Here is a 24,705-nt window from a genome sequence, read left to right as displayed (position 1 = left end):
TTCTCCAGAAATATCATATACACCGTATAATGACCACGTTTAGAACTAAGATAAACCAATCTGCGGATTGGCTCTGGCTTGACTTGCTAGTGAGGTTGAAAACTCCAATCACTAAACTGGTTTCTAAACTATACGTGAACCTCCTCAAAAGTTCAACTCAATTTAAACCCTTATATCTTTCTTCCTGGGAGATGGAGTTGGGACTGACGCTTTCCCCTCATGAAACTCAGCGGGTACTAGCCAATTCCCATGGGTTCTCCAGATGCATCCTATTGCAGGAAAATGCATTTAAGATCCTTTCCAGGTGGTATCATACCCCAGAAAGACTGTTTCATTTGGGATTGGTGGATTCCCCGCTGTGTTGGAGGTGTTCTAGATGTGTGGGGTCCTTAGCGCATATTTTCTGGCTCTGTCCGGAATTAAAACAATTTTGGGCAGACATAAATATATCTTTACAAGGTATGGGCCTGATGGATCGGGATCTAACTCCCCAGGAGGTGTTGCTCTCTCTTCCTTCTTCCTCTTTTAACCCAAAGAAACACGACTTACTTCCCATTTTATTAGCGGCCGCAAAACACTTAATTTCAATACACTGGAGAAAAACATCTCCCCCAACGCTGGAAGAATGGATCCTCAAAGTCCAAGACTTATATCGCTTGGAGGAATTATCTAGTTGGGAGGCACGCTCTCACGAGAAATTCAAGGATTCTTGGCTTCCGTGGGAGGTGTTTTTGTCCCCTACTCTTGGACTTGGGGCGGAAGACCCCCCTTGAGGAACTCATCTACTAATTCCCTACCAGGAGTTCTGTTTAGCCCTTCCAACTTATCTTTTCTTTAGCAAGACGCGATGACCGTCCCGACTCTATTTTCTGCATGTTCCAGCCTTTTTCTTTGCCATCCACTCCTCCTCCACCTCATCTGAATTCAATTTTATCCACGGTAAATTAGTCCTTCCGTCTCACCCTCTAGCCTTACAAATTTTTATTATAACTTGTACTGTATCTAGGGCTAGTTCTTTGCAGTCCTGAAATTTTGTTCTAAGTTCTGTAAGCTCAATTGTCTTCACTGTCTAAGGAATGCATACGTTTAATCCATCCGCCATGAATATCCTTAGACATACTATATAATGACAAATACCTGTATTTCTTGACATGAGAGTGAATGTTAACTGTTTTATTACTGTTAATTGAAAACTTAAATAAAGAATTTAAAAAAAAAAAAAAAATATTATGGGCATCATAGACACCCTTGCTAAAAATTGGACTGCCTGTAGCGGCACAGAAGATGTTAAGCCTGGTGATCTAGTGGTGTAGAATGAGGAGACATTGCTAAAGGCCTCATGAAAAAATAGGCACAATGTAAAGCAGTGTGTCTCCTAGACTTGTAATGCCCATACACGCAGTGCATGGGCTGACATACATTTCCCCAAGGGGGATACATTTTTAAAAAAAATATACTATGGGCATCACAGTCACCCTTGCCAAAAATTGGACTGCCTATAGCAGCACAGAACACGTTAAGCATGGTGATCTAGTGGTGGAGAATGAGGAGACAAAGAAAAATCATACTGAAATAAAAAAAAAAAAGGATGTGAATCCATCTATGAAAGTAAATAACAAAACGAAGGGGCAAAAACAGATTCATATATATGATGCCAGATTGTGTCCAACAAGATATGCTTGCCCTTAGCAACAGCTCAGAGACAGGGGTATAAAAAAAAATCATAATAGTATTTCAATATTTTCATATTGTAGAGGTATACACTGGGTCATAAAAGGATGGTGCGGAGATATTAAAACTGGAATATGTAAGAATAAATGGGAAAAATATACGTACATGTCATTTTGACGACAGTTCCCCCTGGTGGAGTTTATTTTGGTTTCTAATTAGTAACGGGCATCAGAAAAACACCCTTGCACAAAAAATTGAGTGACTTTTGCATCACAGAATACAGTCACCCTGGTGTTGTACTGGTTGCGGATAATGAGGATGAGGCTAAGGAGGAGGACAACACGAAACCGACAAAATCAGAAAGTGGATACCCATGTGTGGTTGGGGAGAGGTGCATGACAATACACCTCCACAAGTACAGAAATCTTGCCCAATCCAGCCCTTGTTCATTTTTATAAGAGTTAGCCTGTCAGCATTTTCAGTTGACAGGCAGATGCGCTTCTCTGTTATAATTCCACTAGTGGCACGAAAAACCCGCTGTGACAGAACGCTAGCAGCAGGGCAGGCCAGGATCTCCAAGGTGTAGAGAGCCAGTTCATGCCACGTGTCCAGCTTGGATACCCAATAATTAAATGGCACAGTGGAATCACGGAGGACGTTTGCACGATCTGCAAGGTACTTCCTCAGCATCTTCCCAAACATTGCACTTCTTGTGACAGCAACCCATGCCTCTGTGTCGGCACGATGGGAGGGTCTGAGAAAACTGTCCCAGTACTTTGCCATTGTTCCCCTGCCTGAACTGGATTTTACTTCTGTCTCTTTCGCTTGGACTCCTTGGTTGTACAACAAACTCTGATGTTTGCTGCCAGCGTTCTCCATGGGAATTTTCTAAGCAATTCCACTACAAAGGCCCTCTGGTACTGCAACATTTTAGTACACCTCTCTGCCTCTGGTAGAAGAGATTGAAAGTTCTCCTTGTAGTGTGGGTCTAGAAGTGTCACTAACCAGTAATGAGTGTCATCAAAAAATTTTATAATGCGATGGTCACGTGAAACGCAGCTCAACATAAAGTCAGCCATGCGTGTCAGACTGCTAAAAGGCAAGACTTCCGTGTCCTCACCAACATGACAACTGACCATGCTGTCCTCCTCCTCCTCATCCTCCTCCTCCTCCCTGTCCTCAGGCCATCCCCGCTGAACAGACGGTATAACATCTGTGCTTGTAGTACCATCTATAGCGCATGAAAGTAGCTCCTGTTCTTCCTCCTCCTCATTGCCTACCAATCTACGTTGGGAAGACATGAGGCTGGGCTGAGTGTAATCCCCCTGTATGGTTCCTTGATCCATGTCCTCATGCTCTGCCTGCAATGCATCCTCTTTATTATGAGCAGATAGGTTTTCAAAATGCTGAGAAGCGGGATGGTGATGCTAATTATGGCGTCATCGCTGCTCATCATCTTGGTGCAGTCCTCAAAGTTTTGGAGGATGTTACATATGTCTGACATCCATGTCCACTCCTGAGGTCTTATGTGAGGAGTCTGAACTGAATATTGACGGCCTTGTTGATGTTGGTAGTCAACAACTGCCCTCTTCTGCTCACAAATCCTTTCCTATATATGCAGTGTAGAGGTCCAATGCGTGGGGACAAGATACACCAGTCGGTGAGCTGGAAGCTGCAAATGCTGCTGAAGAACGGCAAGGGCGGCTGAAGCTGTAGCTGACTTTCTAAAATGGGCAGACAGATGGCGTACTTTCACCAGCAGATTCGACAGCTCCAGGTAGCTTTTCAGAAAAAGTTGAACCATGAGGTTAAGCACATGGGGCAGGCAAGGTACGTGTGTGAGCTCACCTTACCTCAGAGCCGCCACCAGCTTATGGCCATTGTCATATATGACCATGCCTGGCTGTAGGTTCAGCGGTGTCATCCAAATATCTGACTGCTCTTTCAGTGCTGTCTACAACTCTTCTGCATAGGTGACAAACCACACAATGCAGATTAGCTTCAGCAAACCCTGGTGCCGCTTGGCTGAGGCAGTGATGCAGTGCTTCCAGCCTCTGACTGATGTATTGATTTCAGAGATGGAGGATGAATAGAAGGAAGAGGAGGTGCAGGAGTTGTAGACTGTGGGGGCAACCCTGTTTGATGTATGGCCCGCAGTCCTCGGCGGGGGGAAGATGTGTTCCATCTCAAGGTCCGACTGGGCCCTGGCTTCCACTCTATTAACCCAGTGTGCCGTCAGTGAGATGTACCGTCCCTGCCCACAAGCACTTGTCAACATGTCCGTGGTTAGGTGGACTTTCCCAGAAATAGCATTGTTGAGGGCACGGGTATTGTTGTGGGACACATGCTGGTGTAATGCCGGTATGGCACACTGGGAAAAATAGTGGTGACTGGGGACCGAGTACCTTGGGATGGCCGCCACCATCAGGTTGCGGAAAGCTTCCATCTCAACTAGCCTAAAACTCAACATTTCGAGTGCAAGCAGAAGAGAAATGCTAGGATTTAGTACTGTGGTCTGTGGGGAGTTGGCTGGGTATTTCCGCTTGTGTTCCAATGACTGGGGTATAGACAACTGAAGACTGTGCTGGGACAAGGACATGGATGGGCTTGATGGTGGTGCAGCTTGACTGTGGGCAACAACAGGTGCAGGGCTAGAGGCATCATGACATGCACGGTGGACTGGGGATCGGCTTCTATGCAAAACAGTGTTTCTGGAGCCCGGGGTTCGGCCCACAGTCTGCAGGTGACACCACTGCTTCTTCCACTAAGTCAAGTGCTTTGCTGCCATGTGCCTGATCATGCTGGTGGTGGTCATGCTGGTAAATTTGCTACCCCTGCTGATGCGGGAATGGCATGTGCTGCAAATGGCCTGTTTGGGGTTATCGGCAGAATCTTTAAAAAATAACAAGACTCTGGAAGATCTAACAGTTGGAATGGCAACTTCCCTCTGTCTGTGGCCAACACACTGCTTGTTCCTGCCCGTTGGGGTGATATGCCTCCTTCCCCATGTGTGCTGCTGTCCTCGCTCTGCATGTCCTCCTGCCAGGTTGGGTCAGTCACTATGTCATCCACCACCTCGTCTTCCACATCTGCACCCTGATCCTCCTCCTGACTTTCTGGCAATTATGTCTCATCATCGTCCACCTCTTGTGACACTTTCCCACCATTGCCTTCGTGTGACAGTGGCTGGTCACAGCTTTTGGCATTGCTACATGTGATCTCTTCTGGCCCCACTTCAAGTTGACGGGCCAAGAGTCGTGAATCTTGAAAGGGAAAATTTTACAGCTCTTCGTAGTGTCCAAGTGTGGGATCAGTTGTGTCAGAGCACTCGGCATGGTGGGAGGAAGGAGGATCAGGGTGAAGAATATCCGGTCCACACTCACAGCTACTCAGACTTGACCGTGTGGAAGACATGGTGGTGGTGGTTGCTAAGTGACTGGAAACATTATTCGCTATAAAACCAACAACTGTTTCGCACTGCTCTGTCTTCAATAGTGATGTGCTGTGATCCTCTACAAACTGGGACAGGAAGGTCAAGCGAGAAGATGTGGTCCTTTGTTGTGGCCCACTTTCAGCTTGGTCATGGCCTCATCCTCTGCATGCACTATCATGTACACTTCCCCATACCTTACCTTGCCCATTTTAAATGGGCTACTGAACTATTTCAAAAGCTCAACCCAAATGTATTTATTTGGAGCAAAATTATATCTGATCTGTAGGCCTTCAAAGCTTTGATTTTTCTACCACTGATATACAGTCTGTTATCTGTGGCTGTGACCTGTTGTAATTATTTTTTCTGTTGTATGTGACATTTGGAAAAAAAAAAGAGTAGAACAAGGCTAGCACACAGAACTATGCTACGTATGCCTGCGAGACTATGATTTTGCCACCACAGATACACCAGGCCACATCCACAGATAACAGTCTGTATAATTTTTTTCTCTTGTATGTGAAATTTTGCAAAAAAATTAAAAAGGAGTACAACAAGGCTAGCAGACTGAACTATGAAACTTATGCCTACGAAGCTAGAATTTTTCCACCACAGATACACCAGCCGTCAGCCTCAGATAACAGACTAATCTAAATGTGACTTTGATTTTTGGCGCACTAACATCTGGTGCCTGTGACAAAATAATGGTAGATTTGCACGTTCTTCGATTACAATAACCTGTGTGACAAAACACTCTGGGATCGCCTTTGCTGGGGTCAAAGGACACGTGGTTTGTGCATTGAATCTGAGGCGTACAGCAGGTTTCTGAGCAGGCTGACCTCAGATCAGATTTATTAACGTGAAAGCAACACAAAAAACAAAACATAAAAATAAACCCTAGCCTGTCCGGCACTAACTAAACAAATACGTTGCTATCTCAACAACTGGGGGGGCTTCTCCCACCCAGCTAACATCATACAGATCTTGAGCAGAGCTCTTCACTCACGTTTGTCTCACACAGGCAGGCAATCTGTGTGCCCCAGGCAGACACTGGAAACACCCAGCTGGTCATCTTTTATTCCTGCAATCATTAACCCATTAGCACCCTGAAGATACTGAGTGGCCTAATTCACATAGGACAAACACCTGGGCGAGATATACCTGCCTCCATCTACCACACCAGCATGAGTCTTACATATCCCCCCCCCTTGCTCAGACCACTCCGGTCGAGCAAGAACACTTTTGAAACAGTGCACTCGGGATAGGGCATCGGCGTTCCCCATCTGCACCCCAGGTCGGTGCTCCACCGTAAAAGAGTAAGCCTGCAGGGCAAGGAACCACCTGGTTACCCGACTATTACGGTCCTTGTGGAGGTGCATCCACTTGAGAGGGGCATGGTCTGTGACCAGCCTAAACTTCCTACCAGCCAGGTAATACTTGAGGGAGTCGAGAGCCCATTTAATGGCTAGGCACTCTTTTTCAACAACGGCATACCTCTGCTCATGTACATTCAGTTTCCGACTGAGATAGAGGACCGGGTGTTCGACTCCGTCCCTCACCTGGGAAAGTACAGCTCCGACACCAGTATCAGACGCATCAGTTTGTACCACAAACTCGCTGCTGAAATCAGGAGTCACTAGTACGGGCTGAGAGCACAAAGCCCGTTTCAGGCTGTGGAAGGCCTCTTCAGCAGCTGAGGTCCATTTGACCATGACGGAACCCTTCCCCTTGGTAAGATCCGTCAAGGGAGTAGCCATGGCTGCAAAATTGGGTATGAACCGGCGATAATAGCCGGCAATCCCCAGGAAAGCCTGCACTTGTTTCTTGTTCACTGGTTGTGGCCAGCCCTGAATTGCCTGTATTTTGTCGATCTGGGGTTTAACCACTCCTCGGCCAATCACGTAGCCCAAGTATCGGGCTTCTTCAAGCCCGATGTGGCATTTCTTGGGGTTTGCCGTTAAACCTGCATCTCGCAGGTCATCAATCACGGCTTGTACCTTCTGGAGATGAGTTTCCCAGTCCATGCTGTAAATTACGATGTCATCCAGGTAGGCAGAAGCGTACTGTCTGTGAGGCCTCAAGACTCGATCCATCAATCTCTGGAACGTTGCGGGAGCTCCGTGAAGTCCAAACGGCATATAGACATACTGGAACAGACCTTCCGGTGTAGCAAATGCCGTCTTCTCTCTGGCCGCCTCGGCCAGAGGAATCTGCCAGTACCCCTTTGTTAAATCCAGGGTCGTAATGTATCGGGCTTTACCAAGCCGGTCGATCAACTCATCGACCCGGGGCATAGGGTACGCATCAAATTTAGAAACTGCATTCAGTTTCCTAAAGTCATTACAAAACCGGATGGAGCCATCCGGTTTAGGTATCAACACAATTGGACTGGACCAGGCGCTGTGTGACTCCTCAATGACTCCTAAGTCCAACATTGCCATCACTTCCCGGGAGACGGCTTCACGGCGGGCTTCCGGAATCCGGTAGGGCTTCACATGAACAGTGACGCCAGGCTCTGTGACAATCTCATGTTTCACCAACTTCGTCCGGCCAGGTTTTTCGGAGAAAAACTGTCGGTTCTGTAACAAAAATTGCTTAACCTCAGATTTTTGTCGTTCTGAGAGAGTCTCAGCAACCTGCACCTCTGGTACAGTAGGTGAACAAACCGGACGGGGCAGATCCGCCGTTAGGGCAGAGCGGTCTTTCCAGGATTTTATCAGATTCACATGATAAATCTGTTCCGGTTTTCTCTTACCCGGCTGGTACACTTTATAGTTCACTTCACCAACTCTTTCTCGGACCTCAAATGGGCCCTGCCATTTCGCCAGGAATTTACTATCCACTGTAGGGATTAGGACCAACACCCTATCGCCGGGTGCAAATGTACGGACCTTAGCGCCTCTATCATAACTTTGCCTCTGGGCTCCCTGGGCCTGTAACATATGGTCCCTAACAATGGGCATGACAGCGGCAATACGATCCTGCATTTGTGTTACATGGTCGATCACCGTTTTAAAGGGAGTGACTTGACCTTCCCAGGTTTCTTTTGCGACGTCCAGCAGTCCCCGGGGACGACGGGCGTACAACAGTTCGAAAGGCGAAAATCCTGTGGAAGACTGGGGAACTTCCCTAATGGCAAACAGCAAATAGGGTAACAAGTAATCCCAGTTCTTCCCATCTTTGTCTATCGCCTTCCGGAGCATCTGTTTTAAGGTTTTGTTGAAGCGCTCAACCAGGCCATCTGTTTGAGGGTGATAGACAGACGTACGCAACGGGTCTATTTGTAAGAGCCTGCAGAGCTCCTTCATTACCCTCGACATAAAGGGAGTCCCCTGGTCGGTGAGTATCTGTTTTGGAATTCCCACCCGACTAAACACTTGTACCAATTCCTTGGCGATCGTCTTGGTAGCTGTGTTACGCAAAGGGACGGCTTCCGGGTAACGAGTGGCATAGTCCACGATGACGAGGATATGTTGGTGCCCACGTGCGGATCGGGGAAGGGGCCCAACCAAATCCATCCCAATTCTCTCAAAAGGGACCCCGATGATAGGAAGGGGTACCAAAGGGCTACGGAACTGAGATTTAGGGGCCGCGATTTGGCACTCTGGACAGGACTCACAATAGTTACGCACATCACAATGTATTCCAGGCCACACAAAACAATGCAATATCCTTTCTGTGGTTTTCTGTACCCCCAGATGTCCCCCCATTATATGTCCGTGGGCCAAATCCAGTACCTTCCGCCGATAAGGTTTGGGTACCACTAACCGTTGCACTGTGTCTTCCCCTTTTTTTTCTACCTGGTAGAGCAAATCATTTTCAAGAACCATATACGGGTACGCTAGCCTAGTGTCAGGTTCTACGGGTACCCCATCTATCATTTTTACATTTTTCCTAGCCGGAGTCAGGGTAGGATCTTTCATTTGCTCGCTGTGGAAGTCATCCACCTGGACTCCCAAATCTGGCAGGCAGGGTGCCGGATGGCTGTCTGCCTCCGCCTCTCGCTGAGGTTCCTCAGTTTCCTCTGTTTCCCCCGCCATGACGGAGAAGGGGTACTGAAGGTTAGATTCACTAACCTCCCCAGCAACATCTTCCTGTGGGGTCTCCTCTAGGGACTCGGGACCTCCAGATGGCATGGGAGAAGATTCACGGGTACAGCTACCGTGAAGGAGTAACTGATTCTCCCACAACTGCCAGAAATAGGGAAAATCCCTGCCCAGGATTACATCATGTAACAATGCGGGAACGAGTCCCACTTTGTGCTGCACTGACCCATAGGGAGTAGAAATCCATATGACCGCTGTTAAGTACGAGCGGGTGTCACCATGCACACACGTCACAGAAAACTTGTCAGACGGACCAGACGGAAGTGCCACCAGACTAGCTTTCACCAGAGTCACCACACTTCCAGAGTCTAGTAATGCCACAACATTTTTCCCATCAACAGATAATTCACACAGGTGTTTCACTGTTTCATTTTGACCCGCATTCACACTCACTAGCTGTGTAACCAAAGACATGCGTTTTCTAGAGTCTATAACGTCGCACTGCATGGGTTCAGCGGTAACAGGACAGTTCGCAGAAACATGACCCTTCTCATGGCAGCGGAAACACCTAACAGGTCCCCTACTGAGACCACCGTCCAATACTCTTGGTCTCGGAGTGCGAGCAGTCCCGGACTCCTCCCCCACAGTTTTAAGCGATTTTCCTTCACCCGTGGTCCCTGGAACAGTCTTACCGGTTCCACGAGGAGGAGGCACAGTCCGGGGTTTGGCGGTGTCGTCGGGAAGTCCTTCTGCCACGGAATAACGCTCGACCAACTCCACAAGTTGATCCGCTGTCGTGGGATTTCCTTGGCTTACCCACCTTTTCAGCGCTGGGGGTAGTACTCTCAGGTACTTGTCCAGGACAACCCGCTGGATTATTTCGGGTATTGTCAGTACCTCGGGTTGCAGCCATTTCTTTGTCAAGTAGATCAGGTCGAACATCTGAGACCGCGCTGGTTTATCTTGCTGGTATGTCCACTGATGTACCCTCTGTGCACGGACAGCCGTCGTCACACCCAGCCGGGCCAGGATCTCAGCTTTCAGCTTCTCAAAGTCCTGAGCGACCTCCGGGTCCAAATCATGGTAAGCTTTTTGGGCCTCGCCGGAGAGAAACGGGGCAATCAAATCGGCCCATCGTGCCTTCGGTATGCCCGCGTTCTCCACCACAATGTGACAAAACACTCTGGGATCGCCTTTGCTGGGGTCAAAGGACACGTGGTTTGTGCATTGAATCTGAGGCGTACAGCAGGTTTCTGAGCAGGCTGACCTCAGGTCAGATTTATTAACGTGAAAGCAACACAAAAAACAAAACATAAAAATAAACCCTAGCCTGTCCGGCACTAACTAAACAAATACGTTGCTATCTCAACAACTGGGGGGGCTTCTCCCACCCAGCTAACATCATACAGATCTTGAGCAGAGCTCTTCACTCACGTTTGTCTCACACAGGCAGGCAATCTGTGTGCCCCAGGCAGACACTGGAAACACCCAGCTGGTCATCTTTTATTCCTGCAATCATTAACCCATTAGCACCCTGAAGATACTGAGTGGCCTAATTCACATAGGACAAACACCTGGGCGAGATATACCTGCCTCCATCTACCACACCAGCATGAGTCTTACACCTGGCTGTAGTAGGCAGCGTGACCCAGCAAATAAATGTTGAAATTAGGGAGCTATGGATTGCTTTAGAATAAAAGGAGTAGGTGTGAGATGAAGAAAAAAAAAGCCACAGAAAACTGCAGCTAGGTATATATTACATAAGCAGCAGCAGACAGTAATAGAGCCTTTATATGTATGCAGTGAGAGCCATGTACTCACATACAGATCCACATCGGTGCAAGGCCTGCAAGCAATGTGCACATAGACTCCCCTGCCTACCTAGCGCTGCAATCTCTGGACCCCCGGATTTGCCCTAAAAAGGACTGTTGGTTTCTCAGGAGTTGGGAACTGAACAGTTGCAGACCTACACTATTAGGCCGGCGTCACACTCAGCTTATAAAAATACGCAGAAAAGTCCCCAAAATAGTGGTCCGTATCTCATCCGTAGGCAGGGTGTATCAGCGTATTTTGCGCATGGCATCCTCCGTATGTAATCCGTATGGCATCCGTACTGCGAGATTTTCTCGCAGGCTTGCAAAACCGACATACAGACATACAATGGATCCATGTTCTCAAAAAAATCGTAAAAACATAAATACTGTCTCTCTCTCTCTCTATATATATATATATGTCAGTGAGACACATATATATATATATATATATTAATATATCATACAGCGCTAGATAGTAAAAGTCGGCAATTGAATTACCGGCTTTTAAGCTATCTCCTTCCCAAACCCGACATGATATGAGACATGGTTTACATACAGTAAACCCTCTCATATCCCCTTTTTTTTTGCATATTCCACACTACTAATGTTAGTAGTGTGTATGTGCAAAAAAAAAAAGGGATATGAGATGGTTTTCTGTATGTAAACCATGTCTCATATCATGTCGGGTTTGGGAAGGAGATAGCAAAAGCCGGCAATTGAATTACTGGCTTTTAAGCTATCTAGCGCTGTATGAAATATTAATATATATACATATGTATATGTGTCTCACTGACATATACATATATATATATATATATATATACCCCTATACTATGTGTAGACATTTATTTTAGCTATTCTATTCTAACCTGTCAGTATGATTTTACTGTACTCCGCACTGAATTGCCGGCTTTTCACTAGAACACCGCTGCGTATTTCTCGCAAGTCACACTGCTGGTCCGTGTGTAATCCGTATTTTTCTGGCCCCCATAGACTTTCATTGGCGTATTTTTTGTGTAATACGGTGACAAACACAGCATGCTGCGATTTTCTACGGCCGTAGAACACCGTATAATACGGATCAGTAAAATACGGCTGATAGGAGCTGGGGCATAGAGAAGCATTGTACCGTACGCAATCCGTATTTTCAGCACCTCTCTTACGTCCGTAAAACATGGTAGTGTGAGGCCAGCCTTAAAAGCATGATTCTGACCCTATCTCAGCAGCAGCATCTTTCCCTACACTCGCTAAGTCCGGAGGAGAATGTAGCGATCAGGGCAGCGTCAGGTCTCTTTTAGACCTGATGACACTGTGCGGCCAGCCAATCACTGTAATACCACAACAAAGATGACTGCGGCATTACAGTGCATGGCAGACAATCCCTGCACTGTCATTGGCACTCTAAAGAGCGCCAGAAATGCAGGGCAGAGACCCGAGCTCCTGCCGAATAATCTCGGAATTACTTGGTGCTCGCCGAGTACACCGAGCATAGTGATACTCGGACGAGCACATTCGCTCATCACTACTGGTTTCACAACTGATCAATTCTACACTGGAAGTAAAATTGGACATCATCAAGCCAAAGGCATTAAATTGTGTCTACACAATCCACCAGAAGTCGTTTGTAAGATATTGGGCTATTAACTAGATAACCAGCTCTCAAAGACTATACTGGTGCAGAATAAGACATCAATGTAGGCTGGAAAAGAGGTCTATTTCTTTCAGTGATGATTCCAGCTTTTGTTTTGAATGCATTGAAAGCCATGAAGAAGTCTTCATGAGGGAACATCACACCTACTTCAAGGAACATGGTGGAGGTTGCATAATCCATGAAATGAGGTTATATTATTTGTAATATACTCTATGTGTTATATATTGCAGTGTATATTAAAATAATTAGAGTATGTATATTTTCACATACATTCATTATTTCAAATTTTTACATTTTTAAATCTGTGTTACTGAATATGAAATATTATAACTTACATGAGATGTGTAAACCATGCTATCAATCTTTTTGTCCTTACCTGTGTATGTGGCAGACTTTGGCCCATGAACACATGTGTAAGTAAACCTTCAGTACACAAAGAAAATGAACAGACTGTCCATATTTGGACCATTTTGCATCTCATCTTTGTAATAATTTTACTAACAAGAGTGCATGCACGGTTATAACGTTGGCACCAAACCTGAAGTTGTCAGACACAAATTGGATGTGGCCTCAGTTGTATCTCATCTTCCAGAGTTCAGACCCATAGACCAAAGCCTCCTAGTGAGGAAGATCAACACAAGTCGAGGTGCTTGTGTGGGAAGCCCGCACCTTGCCCTACCATGTCCACAGGTAATCGGATATTTGTCTGCAGTGGATCCATTGTTTACTTTTAGATGTTCCACAGATTTTTTTTACAGTTTCCCATCACACATTATTTTCTTTGGTTATTTGTTTAAATTTAACATTAATTTGAGTCCAGTCATCTATTTTAGTGAAAACTGAACTCCCACGTGTCAAGTTCACAAACGTTCGCCACAATCAATAACTGAGCCATCTGAACTGTATTGCCTTCTGCGAAAAAATCATATGCTCTGTGCCTCAATTGAAGATATCTAGCTTTCAACAATACTTTATGAAAAATGATGTCCTTCCAGGTTTTGGCACAAAATGCTACATTTTTCCCAATATAAAATGTATAGTGCACTGGGCATCACATTTACAATACAGCTCATGACTGATTCTTTTTTACTTCTGGAGAAATTAAAGGGACACTGTCACCTGAATTTGGAGGGAACAATCTTCAGCCATGGAGGCGAGGTTTTTGGGTATTTGATTCACCCTTTCCTTACCCGCTGGCTGCATGCTGGCTGCAATATTGGATTGAAGTTCATTCTCTGTCCTCCATGGTACACGCCTGCGCAAGGAAATCTTGCCTTGTGCAGGCATGTACTACGGAGGACAGAGAATAAACTTCAATACAATATTGCAGCCAGCATGCAGCCAGCGGGTAAGGAAAGGGTGAATCAAACACCCGAAAACCCCACCCCTATGGCTGAAGATTGTTCCCTCCAAATTCAGGTGACAGTGTCCCTTTAAATGTTATTGTGCCTGCATCTGGCATGACTTTATCTAATTGCCCCCCTCCCCCCTAAGCAGAGCATGGCACAAAGTGCAAAGTTTGTTGTTGTAGCTTATTAAAGAAAATTCTTGGAAATACGCAAAATAAATTTTCTTCTTTTAAAATTTTACATTTTTTGCCAAATGTTTTTGGGGCAGATGATTTAGCATGTAAACTGCATACTGCACACTGAAGCTTGATGCCAGCCACATGTCTGACCCGAAAAATCCTCTCTGCTTCCTGCAGAATCAAGACTGCACACAGGATACAAATATGTGTGGTATGGGTAATAGCTAAAAGTTCATGCCGAAATATCAAATTTGTGTGGCATATCTGATAGCATACCTATTGCAAATTAGCAGGATTTACTGATTGGTTATCCAAAGGGCTGGATCCCTGTAAAATTATAGTGTTTGTCCTGCATTTGCTCTTTTTTTGCTTTGTGTGGCATATCTGGTAGCATACCCACTGCAAATTAGCAGTATTTATTAGCTGGTTATCAAAAAGGGCTGGATCTCTGTAAAATTACAGCATTTGTCCTGCACCTGCTTTTTTTGCTGATTTCATTATATTGTGTTTTTTTTATTTTTTTGACCATTTTTTTGCTTTTCTTCATCTCTGTTCTTATATTATTGTTTTCCCACCTGCATTGTAGGGTGAGATAGGGCAGTGAGGGTTAGTCCACGTTGAGTGGGGGCGCCAAAAAATCGTTATTAGGGTGCCAACCTCCACAGCCAGGCAGGGAACAGGAAAGGTTACTGTAGGGTATGCGCTATACCTTGGTCAATTTTTAGGCAGACTTTTTTGCTGCCATATAGCACTGGGTTGGTGTGTGTTTTTAGATATATTGTTATAATAAAGTTTGTTTTAAGGGGATTCATGTTCACTAAACAATGGGTTAGAGTGATCAATATATCCTATGATAAGATATTTGATTTTTATTTTTTTTTAGTTAAGATGGCCAATTTGAATTTTAAACTATCTGCTTCAGTCTGGTTTTTAGTAGGATATACTAAACATGGCAAAGGTATACCGTACTTACAGCAAACTCATTCTCAGGATCAATGGAGCCCTTCCTTACTGGTTTTGAATAGTGGAATCTCTGCACATAATTTGACTTGTAAAAGCTGAAAAATATCAAGCATAAATTAAAATGAATAGAACAGTTTTATATTCACATTTCCTAGGCAATACTACATTCGCTGTGAAAGTTTTAGTGAGTCGAGCCCATAAATCAGCAGTTATACATAATCTACTTATAATTTTACGGTAAAATGTATGTAAATTTATTGAAAGTGTCCACCTGGAAAGCTTGTACAATAGGTTAGTAATAAGAGTAGTGCCTGCACTTAAAGTGCATTTTTTATATTTTCTATATATTTTTTTCAACTGGTTTTAAAATACAAAATTACAATTTTTTTAATTTTATGTTAGACTTTTGTTCAAGCTAAGCTTGCAGCTATAAAAAATAATCACATTCTTCAAATTAGATCCAGCATTGTTTTATTTGATCAGCAACTAATGGACATAGCCGCCCTGGTTTAGATCACTAATAACAAGCTATTATTGATGCTTTGGTGCATGTTTTATAACACTATATATTTAGCAAAAGTTGCATAAATTACAACAGAATGGCTGGAGTACATGTCTTATGCTGGTAAACAACAACTAAAAGATGCAACAAATTACTTTAGAGTTATACTCTTTTAATTAATTTGTTTCCTCTTAACCCATTGGGCCTCATCAAGAGTGGCGTGCAAAATTACTGTCTTAATTAATTGGGGTTTATACACATTTTACAAAAACACAATTCTTCAAAACAAATATAAGCCCGTGGATGGCAATATACTTGTAAAATAGAAATAATTATTGCTCTGAGAGTGATTGCATCTTTGGGACTTCAAATAGCTGTATCCTGAATCAGTTTAAAACATGTTGGATGGTCAGTTCTACATTATTTAAGTGTGGACAATTTAGTCTGTGGAAATGTTGCCTGGTCCTGGGTGTGGAGTTTACCATCTGAGAAGACTGTTGGTCGCAGTTGGTTTTCGATATGTACGTGTGGTAAGGAACCCCTTGCAATCTCTCCCAATTGTAAGGTCAGGAAATTAAATTTCACTCCTTTGGTGCTCTGATGTGAATTTCGTACCAATCTGGTTATCATTAAGGCATTCCATGAAGAGATAGAAATCATCAGTAGATACAGACCACAGCAAGAAGACATTGTCTATGAACCTCGTGTAGAAGAGGATGTTGGGATACCACCCACATCTTCTTGTGGATATAGGATGGTAAAGAGGTAACGAATAGGCGGATAATCTTGTCGACAAATACTCCTATGTTTTGACCCATATAGTCCATCCCCAAAGCTCTTGCACAACCTTTTAGGGTGTCGAGCCCTTTATGTACCTTATCAGGGCATAAAATGTTGGGATCACTGAAATCAAAGGTATAAGAAACTCAAATTCATTTTTTTATCACTCTAAGGTCCAAAAAATCAGTAAGGAAATAAGGAATAGTAGGCATTGAGGTGTTGGATCACCATTCAGTACTTCATATGTTTCTGCATCCTGCAGATTAGAAGTGCACATGGAAAGATACTGAAGATGGTCTAGAATGACCAAACTGACCCCCTAGTCCGAGGGCTTCTCAATCAACTGTTGGTTCGTCTCCAGGGAGGCGAGAGCAGGACATTCATAAACAGTTACGTTAGACCTATAGTCACTTTAGAAGTGTGTATTTTGGATAAATCATCCTCAACAACTCATAGAAAGATGTCTATACTGTCAAACTCCCCAGCATTCTTCTTAAGTTCTGTAAAGGGTCCCAACACTCTTTCATCTTCATTTTCTTCCAGTAAATCTGCAAGTGCCTGAACAACCCCCAATTCATACTCAGCTATCCTCAATTTGAAACATTGCTCTTGGTCCTGATGTTTATAACATTTGTGACATTTTAATTTACGTCCAAATAACTTGATATATTTAAGCAAGGTAAAGGAATTAAAAGGGCAGTGGGAACAAAAGATAATACCTTTTGTAAAACATTGATTTCATTGCTCGGTAGAGTATAGTAAGATTTATAATCTGACTGGATACAGGACCCTTTACTGCTTTCTGTTTCTCATATGGTAGCTGAAAGAGGTCATTTGCTACAAAAAATAGGACAAGGGTGGTGGCAATAAAGAGGGCCCAGAAGTCATCACCGCATTTGTTACTGGGTGTAAGGACTTGTATTAGTTGTCCCATACACCCCTCAAACATTTCCCATCTGTTCCTCTGGGTCCTGCCTGTTTGTCTGTCTCCATTGGCCCCTTGAGTCTGACTTCTCTCTGTCTGCAGAGTATAAGCCCATTTTTTGACCCTGTGTCACACTACAGCTCTACTGATAAACTTATATCCGGTAGGGAAATGTGTTGAGATGCCAGGGGGCACACATGCATCCAAGGATGAATAACACGGCTGATTTATTTTTCTTCCGTCTTTTACGGAATATGTATACAATTGAAAACTACATCGGGCATTGATGCTTAGACTGCTGCCTATCACAGCATATGCATCATACATTATTAGGTACTATAGCCTTAGTCTTATTTGTACTCCCCTCCGGATGGAACATTAATTATTGTTTAGTGCTCTTGGTGGCACAATATTGTACCATATTTAATCGTGTTATTTGGAGTGAAGAAAATCATGTGATGGTAAATGGGCAGAGTGTAAGGATCGCTTATAGCATCTATTGATTTGAACATCTATATATATATATATATTGTAGCATGGCTAAAGGGTTTGTAGTCGATGGGAGGTATGTGCCACATAAGTGCCTGGTTGCTGTAATGTAGCCCGGAGTATTCCTTTCTTGCACATAATCTTGTATATGTGTTTCAGGACCTGTGGTAATGTCAGACCACATGGCTAATCATGTGATGGGTTACTGGGTGGGGTTAGCTCTTTATAAGACTGGCTAATCCTTTACACAGCAGAGATGTGTGGAGGTGAAACCCTCCTGAGTGTGTTGCGGCTTCAGGACTGAGCCGGATGAACTGGACACTTGTTTTTCTTTACCTGAACCAAAGGCTATTTGTTTTCTGTTGTTTGCAACATGGTTTATGAAGCAATAAACCCAGTGAACTTTAAAGGAACACGTCTCCTGAGTGTCAGCCGTCGCAGCTGAGTGAGTGAAATCCTTACAATTGGTGGAGACGTGCGAGCAGCGTTCCCAGCGGAGACGTGAGTTTATTTTGAATGTCCTGGGTCAAGGCTGTTGCAAGCCAGCAAGCATTGCCGGAGAAAATGGAGGACCTGCTGAAACAATTGGTCCAGATGCAGTCACAGCAGGAGAAAAGGCAGCAAGAGACCAACAGGCTGTTGATGCAGCAGATACAACAGAGCCAGCAGGAGCAACGGCAGCAGATGCAACAAAGCCAGCAGGAGCAACGGCAGCAGATGCAGCAGAGCCAGCAGGAGCATCAGCAGCAGATGCAGCTTCTGGCAACCGCCATCCAGGGCAAGGCGAGCGCCCCAACCCCAGGTTTGGCTGATGACACCCACGTCCGGAAAACGGTAAGACGCGCGTTGCAGAAAATGACTCCCGGGGATGATGTTGAGGCCTTCCTGACGGTGTTTGAGAGGGTCGCTGAGAGGGAAAAACTTCCGCCAGAGCAGTGGGCAGAGGTACTTGCGCCATACCTGACGGGAGAACCCCAGAAGGCGTACTATGATTTGACCTTGCAGGATGCCAAAGAGTATCACAAATTGAAAGCCGAGATTCTCGCACGTTTGGGGGTGACACTGACTGTCAGGGCACAGCGAGTTCACTCCTGGGGCTATCACCGGGACAAACCACCTCGTTCCCAAATGTTTGATCTGTTGCACCTGGTCCAGAAATGGCTGCAGCCAGAATCCTCTGCGCCTGCACAGATGGTAGAACGGGTGATGATGGATCGGTTTGTCCATTCCCTCCCGAGGCCTATACAGTCTTGGGTTGCCCAGGGTGATCCCCAGAATGCCGACGAGCTGATCGGACTGGTTGAGAGGTACCAAGGGTTGGAAGGCTCCTTCGGGAGGCAGCCCATGCCGTACTGGGGATCCCAGAAGGCAGCTGAGTCCCAAAAAGGGGTGGTGCGTCCAAGGTCACAAAGGGCGGGGGAGGTGGTGCCCAAGGTCCCCACGGGTGATATTATTTGTTGGAGGTGCCACAAGCCAGGACATATAGCTGCCCGTTGTTCCCAAACCACTGAGCAGATGGACTGCAGCATGGGACGCCGTTGTTCATACTATGCGTATCCAGCTTGCAGTGTGAACTCTCCGCCCAACGAGGGACCTCAAGCATGTCCCGTGAAGGTGAACGGTCAAGCAGTAACGGCACTGTTAGACTCGGGGAGCCTAGTGACCCTGGTGAGGGCCACTTTTCCTCTCCACCTGCTCCCGGGAAAGAAGGTCGGAGTGCGGTGCATACATGGTGATGCAAAGGACTACCATGTGGCCAGTGTGAACATTGAAACGACATGTGGCACGGAGTCCCACATAGTCGGCGTCGTTCAGGACTTGTTGCACCCTATAATTATTGGCCGGGATTTCTGTTTGTTTTGGGATTTGTGGGGGAAAGATTCTGAGCTCCCTAGCAAGAGTAGGGAACCAGTGAACCCGGGAAGGGTGGTGCCAAACCCAGAGTCAGACAGATTTCCTTTTTGTGTCCTGGCTGGAGATGAGGAGGAAGTGTCCCCTGCATCTGACATTCTGGAGTTAGAGGTATCCGGTGAAAATTTTGGGACTGCCCAACATAGGGACCCCACTCTGAGGGAAGCCTTTAATAATGTCACAGTTATTGACGGGGTGGTACAGGAGCCGGGGGCAGACACAAGATTTCCCCATTTTCTAATGAGCAGGGAGTTGTTGTACCGGGTCACGAAAATAAGGGAGGAGTTGGTAGAGCAGTTGGTAGTGCCGGGTCCATATAGACGGAAGGTGTTGGACATGGCCCATTCACACATCTTGGGTGGACACCTAGGGGTGGAAAAAACGCAGGAACGGGTTGTGCAGAGGTTCTATTGGCCTGGGTGCCACCGGGAAATAGTGAACTATTGCAGGTCCTGCCCTACATGTCAGCTAACTGCTCCCACTCCTCATTTCCGGAACCCCCTTGTGCCACTGCCCATTATTGAGGTGCCATTCGAGAGAATTGCCATGGACTTGGTCGGTCCCTTAGTTAAATCAGCCCGGGGCCATCAGTATATATTAGTCATCCTGGACTACGCCACACGCTATCCTGAGGCAATTCCCTTGAGAAATTCTTCTTCAAAGAGTATAGCTCGCGAGTTGGTCCATGTCTTTTCCCGGACAGGTCTGCCGAAGGAGATCCTGACTGACCAGGGGACACCTTTCATGAGCAAGGTGATGAGGGAACTATGCAAAGCCCTGAAAATCTCCCAGTTGAGGACCTCGGTGTACCATCCCCAGTCAGATGGCCTTGTTGAGAGGTTTAACAAGACACTGAAGAGCATGCTGAGAAAAGCTATAGAGAAAGACGGTAGAGACTGGGATTGTCTCTTACCCTATTTGATGTTTTCCATTCGTGAAGTTCCACAGGCCTCCACAGGTTTCTCACCGTTTGAGCTTCTGTATGGCCGACATCCACGAGGACTCCTGGATATAGCCAAGGAAACCTGGGAAGCCGAAGTCACGCCCCACAGAAGCGTCATTGAGCATGTGGCCCTGATGCAGCAGAGGATTGCAAAGGTGATGCCTATCGTGAAAGAACACCTTCTCCAAGCACAAGAAGCTCAGGCCAGGGTCTACAACCGGTCTGCAAGAGTGAGGCAATTCAATCCGGGAGACCGAGTTCTTGTGTTAGTTCCGACAGTGGAAAGCAAGTTCTTGGCCAAATGGCAAGGGCCATATGAGGTTGTCGAGAAACTCGGTGAAGTAAACTATAAAATTCACCAACCAGGAAGACGGAAACCATTCCAAGTATACCATGTCAACCTTATCAAGCCGTGGCAAGATAGAGAGCCGACAGTAACTCCATCGTTGTTAAGCAACCCAGAAGGTGAGGTTGGAGCGGTTACTATAGCGGAGACGCTATCGGAGTCCCAGAAACAGCAATGCCTGGAGTTACTCCAGAAAAACAGGGACCTGTTTTCCGAGTTGCCTGGGTACACGAAGGTCATAGAGCATGAGGTCCTGACAGAGCCCCATGTGCGCGTGAACGTGAAGCCCTATAGAATTCCTGAGGCCCGTCGAGAAATAGTCTCCAAGGAAGTGGAGCGTATGTTGAAGCTTGGAGTCATTGAGGAATCCAAGAGCGGTTGGTCGAGCCCAATTGTCCTGGTCCCAAAACCTGATGGGGAGTGGAGATTTTGCAACGACTATAGGAAGTTGAATGAGGTCTCCAAGTTCGACGCATATCCCATGCCCCGAGTTGATGAGCTCATCGAAAGGCTTGGGCCCGCCAGGTACATAACCACCTTGGATTTGACGAAGGGGTATTGGCAGATCCCCATGGCACAGGAAGCCAAGGAGAAGACGGCGTTTTCTACACCAGATGGGTGCTTCCAGTATGTCCGGATGCCATTTGGTCTACAGGGAGCTCCGGCCACCTTCCAAAGGGCTATGGATAGAGTCCTTGCACCCCACAAGGCATACGCTGCTGCGTACCTAGATGATATCGTCATCTTTAGCCCGGACTGGGAGAGTCATCTGGAGAAAGTCCAAGCGGTGTTTGATGCTATAAGAGAGGCCGGATTTACAATAAACCCGAAGAAGTGTGCATTGGGTAAAGAAGAAGCTAAGTACCTTGGATACATAGTGGGTCATGGAGAAATAAAACCCCAAATCAGTAAAGTGGAGGCAATTCAAACATGGCCAAAACCAGTTTCCAAGAAGCAAGTTAAAGCCTTCCTGGGAATCGTGGGATATTACAGGAGGTTCATCCCAAACTTCGCCACAATGGCGGCGCCTCTGACTGACCTGCTAAAAGGGACAAAATCAGTAATGGTTAAGTGGTCCAAAGAAACAGATTCAGCCTTCCAAGAAATGAAAGAGGCTTTATGTAAGCAACCCGTTCTGATGGCCCCAAACTTCAAGAAAGAGTTTATTCTTCAGACAGATGCCTCAGATGTTAGGGTGGGAGCAGTCCTTTCCCAAGAACTACATGGGGAGGAGCATCCTGTTCTCTATCTGAGTAGGAAGCTGTCCTCATCTGAAAAGAACTACTCAATCGTTGAGAAGGAGTGCTTGGCCATAAAATGGGTAGTGGACACATTGCGGTACTATCTGCTGGGACGTAAATTTAGACTGGTATCTGACCATGCCCCGCTTAGGTGGATGAGAGAAACGAAAGGAAGAAATGCTAGAGTCACCCGTTGGTTCTTAGCCCTGCAGGACTTCAGTTTCCATGTGGAACATAGGGCCGGAAACAGGGGCTGACTGGCAAATTTTAGCCTGGGGGGCAAACACAAAGCACTGGCCCAGGAGTGGTGGTCCATCTTTATGTTAAGGAGTCTAAAGGTACCGTCACACTAGACGATATCGCTAGCGATCCGTGACGTTGCAGCGTCCTCGCTAGCGATATCGTCCAGTGTGACAGGCAGCAGCGATCAGGCCCCTGCTGTGCTGTCGCTGGTCGGGGAAGAAAGTCCAGAACTTTATTTCGTCGCTGGACTCCCCGTAGACATCGCTGAATCGGTTTGTGTGACACCGATTCAGCGATGTCTTCACTGGTAACCAGGGTAAATATCGGGTAACTAAGCGCAGGGCCGCGCTTAGTAACCCGATGTTTACCCTGGTTACCAGCGTAAAAAAACAAACAGTACATACTTACATTCAGCTGTCTGTCCCTTGCCGTCTGCTTCCTGCACTGACTGCTGGCCGCAAAGTGAAAGTGAAAGCACAGCACAGCGGTGAGTCACACAGCGGTGACTCACCGCTGTGGCTGTGCTCTGCTTTCACTTTACGGCCAGCAGTCAGTGCAGGAAGCAGACGGCAAGGGACAGACAGCTGAATGTAAGTATGTACTGTTTGTTATTTTACGCTGGTAACCAGGGTAAACATCGAGTTACTAAGCGCGGCCCTGCGCTTAGTTACCCGATGTTTACCCTGGTTACCGGGGACCTCGGGATCGTTGGTCGCTGGAGAGCTGTCTGTGTGACAGCTCTCCAGCGACCAAACAGCGACGCTGCAGCGATCCGGATCGTTGTCGGTATCGCTGCAGCGTCGCTAAGTGTGACGGTACCTTAAGGTCTCACATACCATTCAGCATGAGTATTGCACATCCGAGGTGCTACTGATAAGAAACCATTTCATACATACTAAACTTAAATGGCCTTTTTAGTAGAGTTGAGCGAACTTTTCAGTTCCGATTATGATCAGCGGCAAATATTGTATTTGCAATATTCTCCGACCGTCATTGGAGCCAATGGGCGTAGAAATAACCGAATATGTTGTTCCACTATGGAGGGCTGGCCCTGAACAGGCAGGGGGCCCACTCGCTGTCGGGGACACTGGCGCGCTATAGTGCCGGCCCCCGCGAGTGGACCCCCCGCCTGCTCCGGGCTCCGACACTTGCAATACTTACCTCTCCCAGTTCCAGCGCTGCAGTGTCTTCCATCCTCTGTGACGTTCAGGTCAGAGGGCGCAATGACGTCACCAGTGCGCGCCCTCTGACTGAGCAGTCGCTGCACAGAGAGCAGGAAGACGCCGACGCTGAGGAGTCCAGAGCAGAGCAGCGACAAGCAACAAGAGGTGAGTATTTCATTTCTTTAATATTTGGAGCAATATATGGGGACCATCAGAAGGGGCCCATATATGGAGCATTATATGGGGCTAATTCTATATGGAGCATCTTACGGGGCCAATAATATAGGGAGCATCTTATGAAGCCAATTCTATAGGGAGCATTATATGGGGCCAATTCAATATGGAGCAGTATATGGGGCCAATAATATATGAAGCATCTTATGGGACTAATTATATATGGAGCATTTTATATGGCCAATTATATATGGAGCATTATATGGGGCCAATTATTTTTGGAGCATTATATGGGACCCATTCTGTATGGAGTATTATATGGGACCCATTCTGTAAGGAGTATTATATGGGCCCATTCTGTATGGAGTATTATATGGGACCCTTTTGTAAGGAGTATTATATGGGCCCATTCTGTATGGAGCAATATATGGGACTCAGTATACTGTATGGGGCCGATAATATACTGTATGGAGCATTATATGAGGCCCATTATATATGGAGCAATAGATGGGGCCCATCATATACTGTGTGGAGAATTATATGTGGCTCACTATACTGTATGGAGTATTATACGGGGTCAATTCCGTATGGAGCAATATATGCGGCTCATTATGTATGGAGCACTCTGTGGTGCCCATTATACTGTATGGAGCATTATATAGTGAGCATGGTATCTTGGGCGTGCTCATAGATTATGTTTGTGTCCCCATAGCTGCATGATTTGCGGCTGTTAGACAACCTAAACACATGCAGGAGTTGCCTGTTTGTTAGGGAATCCCCACATGTATTCAGGCTGTCTAGCAGCCGCAAAAAATGCAGCTACGTGGACACAAACATAATCTACGAGCATGCCCAAGATACTCAGAGACCACCCGAGCATGTTCG

The 24,705-nt window shown here is 46.0% G+C and overlaps 1 protein-coding gene across 1 annotated transcript in view; it reads right to left on the bottom strand.

Moving 5' to 3' along the window:
- DOCK2 (dedicator of cytokinesis 2) overlaps positions 1–24,705 on the bottom strand; it is a 1,209,209-nt gene that overhangs the window by 294,819 nt on the left and 889,685 nt on the right. Inside the window, exon 43 of the mRNA XM_069763868.1 lies at positions 15,114–15,198. Within this exon, the coding sequence (XP_069619969.1) occupies positions 15,114–15,198 (85 nt within the window). The remainder of the gene's footprint in view (positions 1–15,113; positions 15,199–24,705) is intronic.

Source organism: Ranitomeya imitator, chromosome 4 (genome assembly GCF_032444005.1).
Source record: "Ranitomeya imitator isolate aRanImi1 chromosome 4, aRanImi1.pri, whole genome shotgun sequence".
NCBI lineage: Eukaryota > Metazoa > Chordata > Amphibia > Anura > Dendrobatidae > Ranitomeya > Ranitomeya imitator.
Note: the sequence above shows the minus strand (reverse complement) of the source record. Positions and strands in the feature narration are given on the sequence as shown.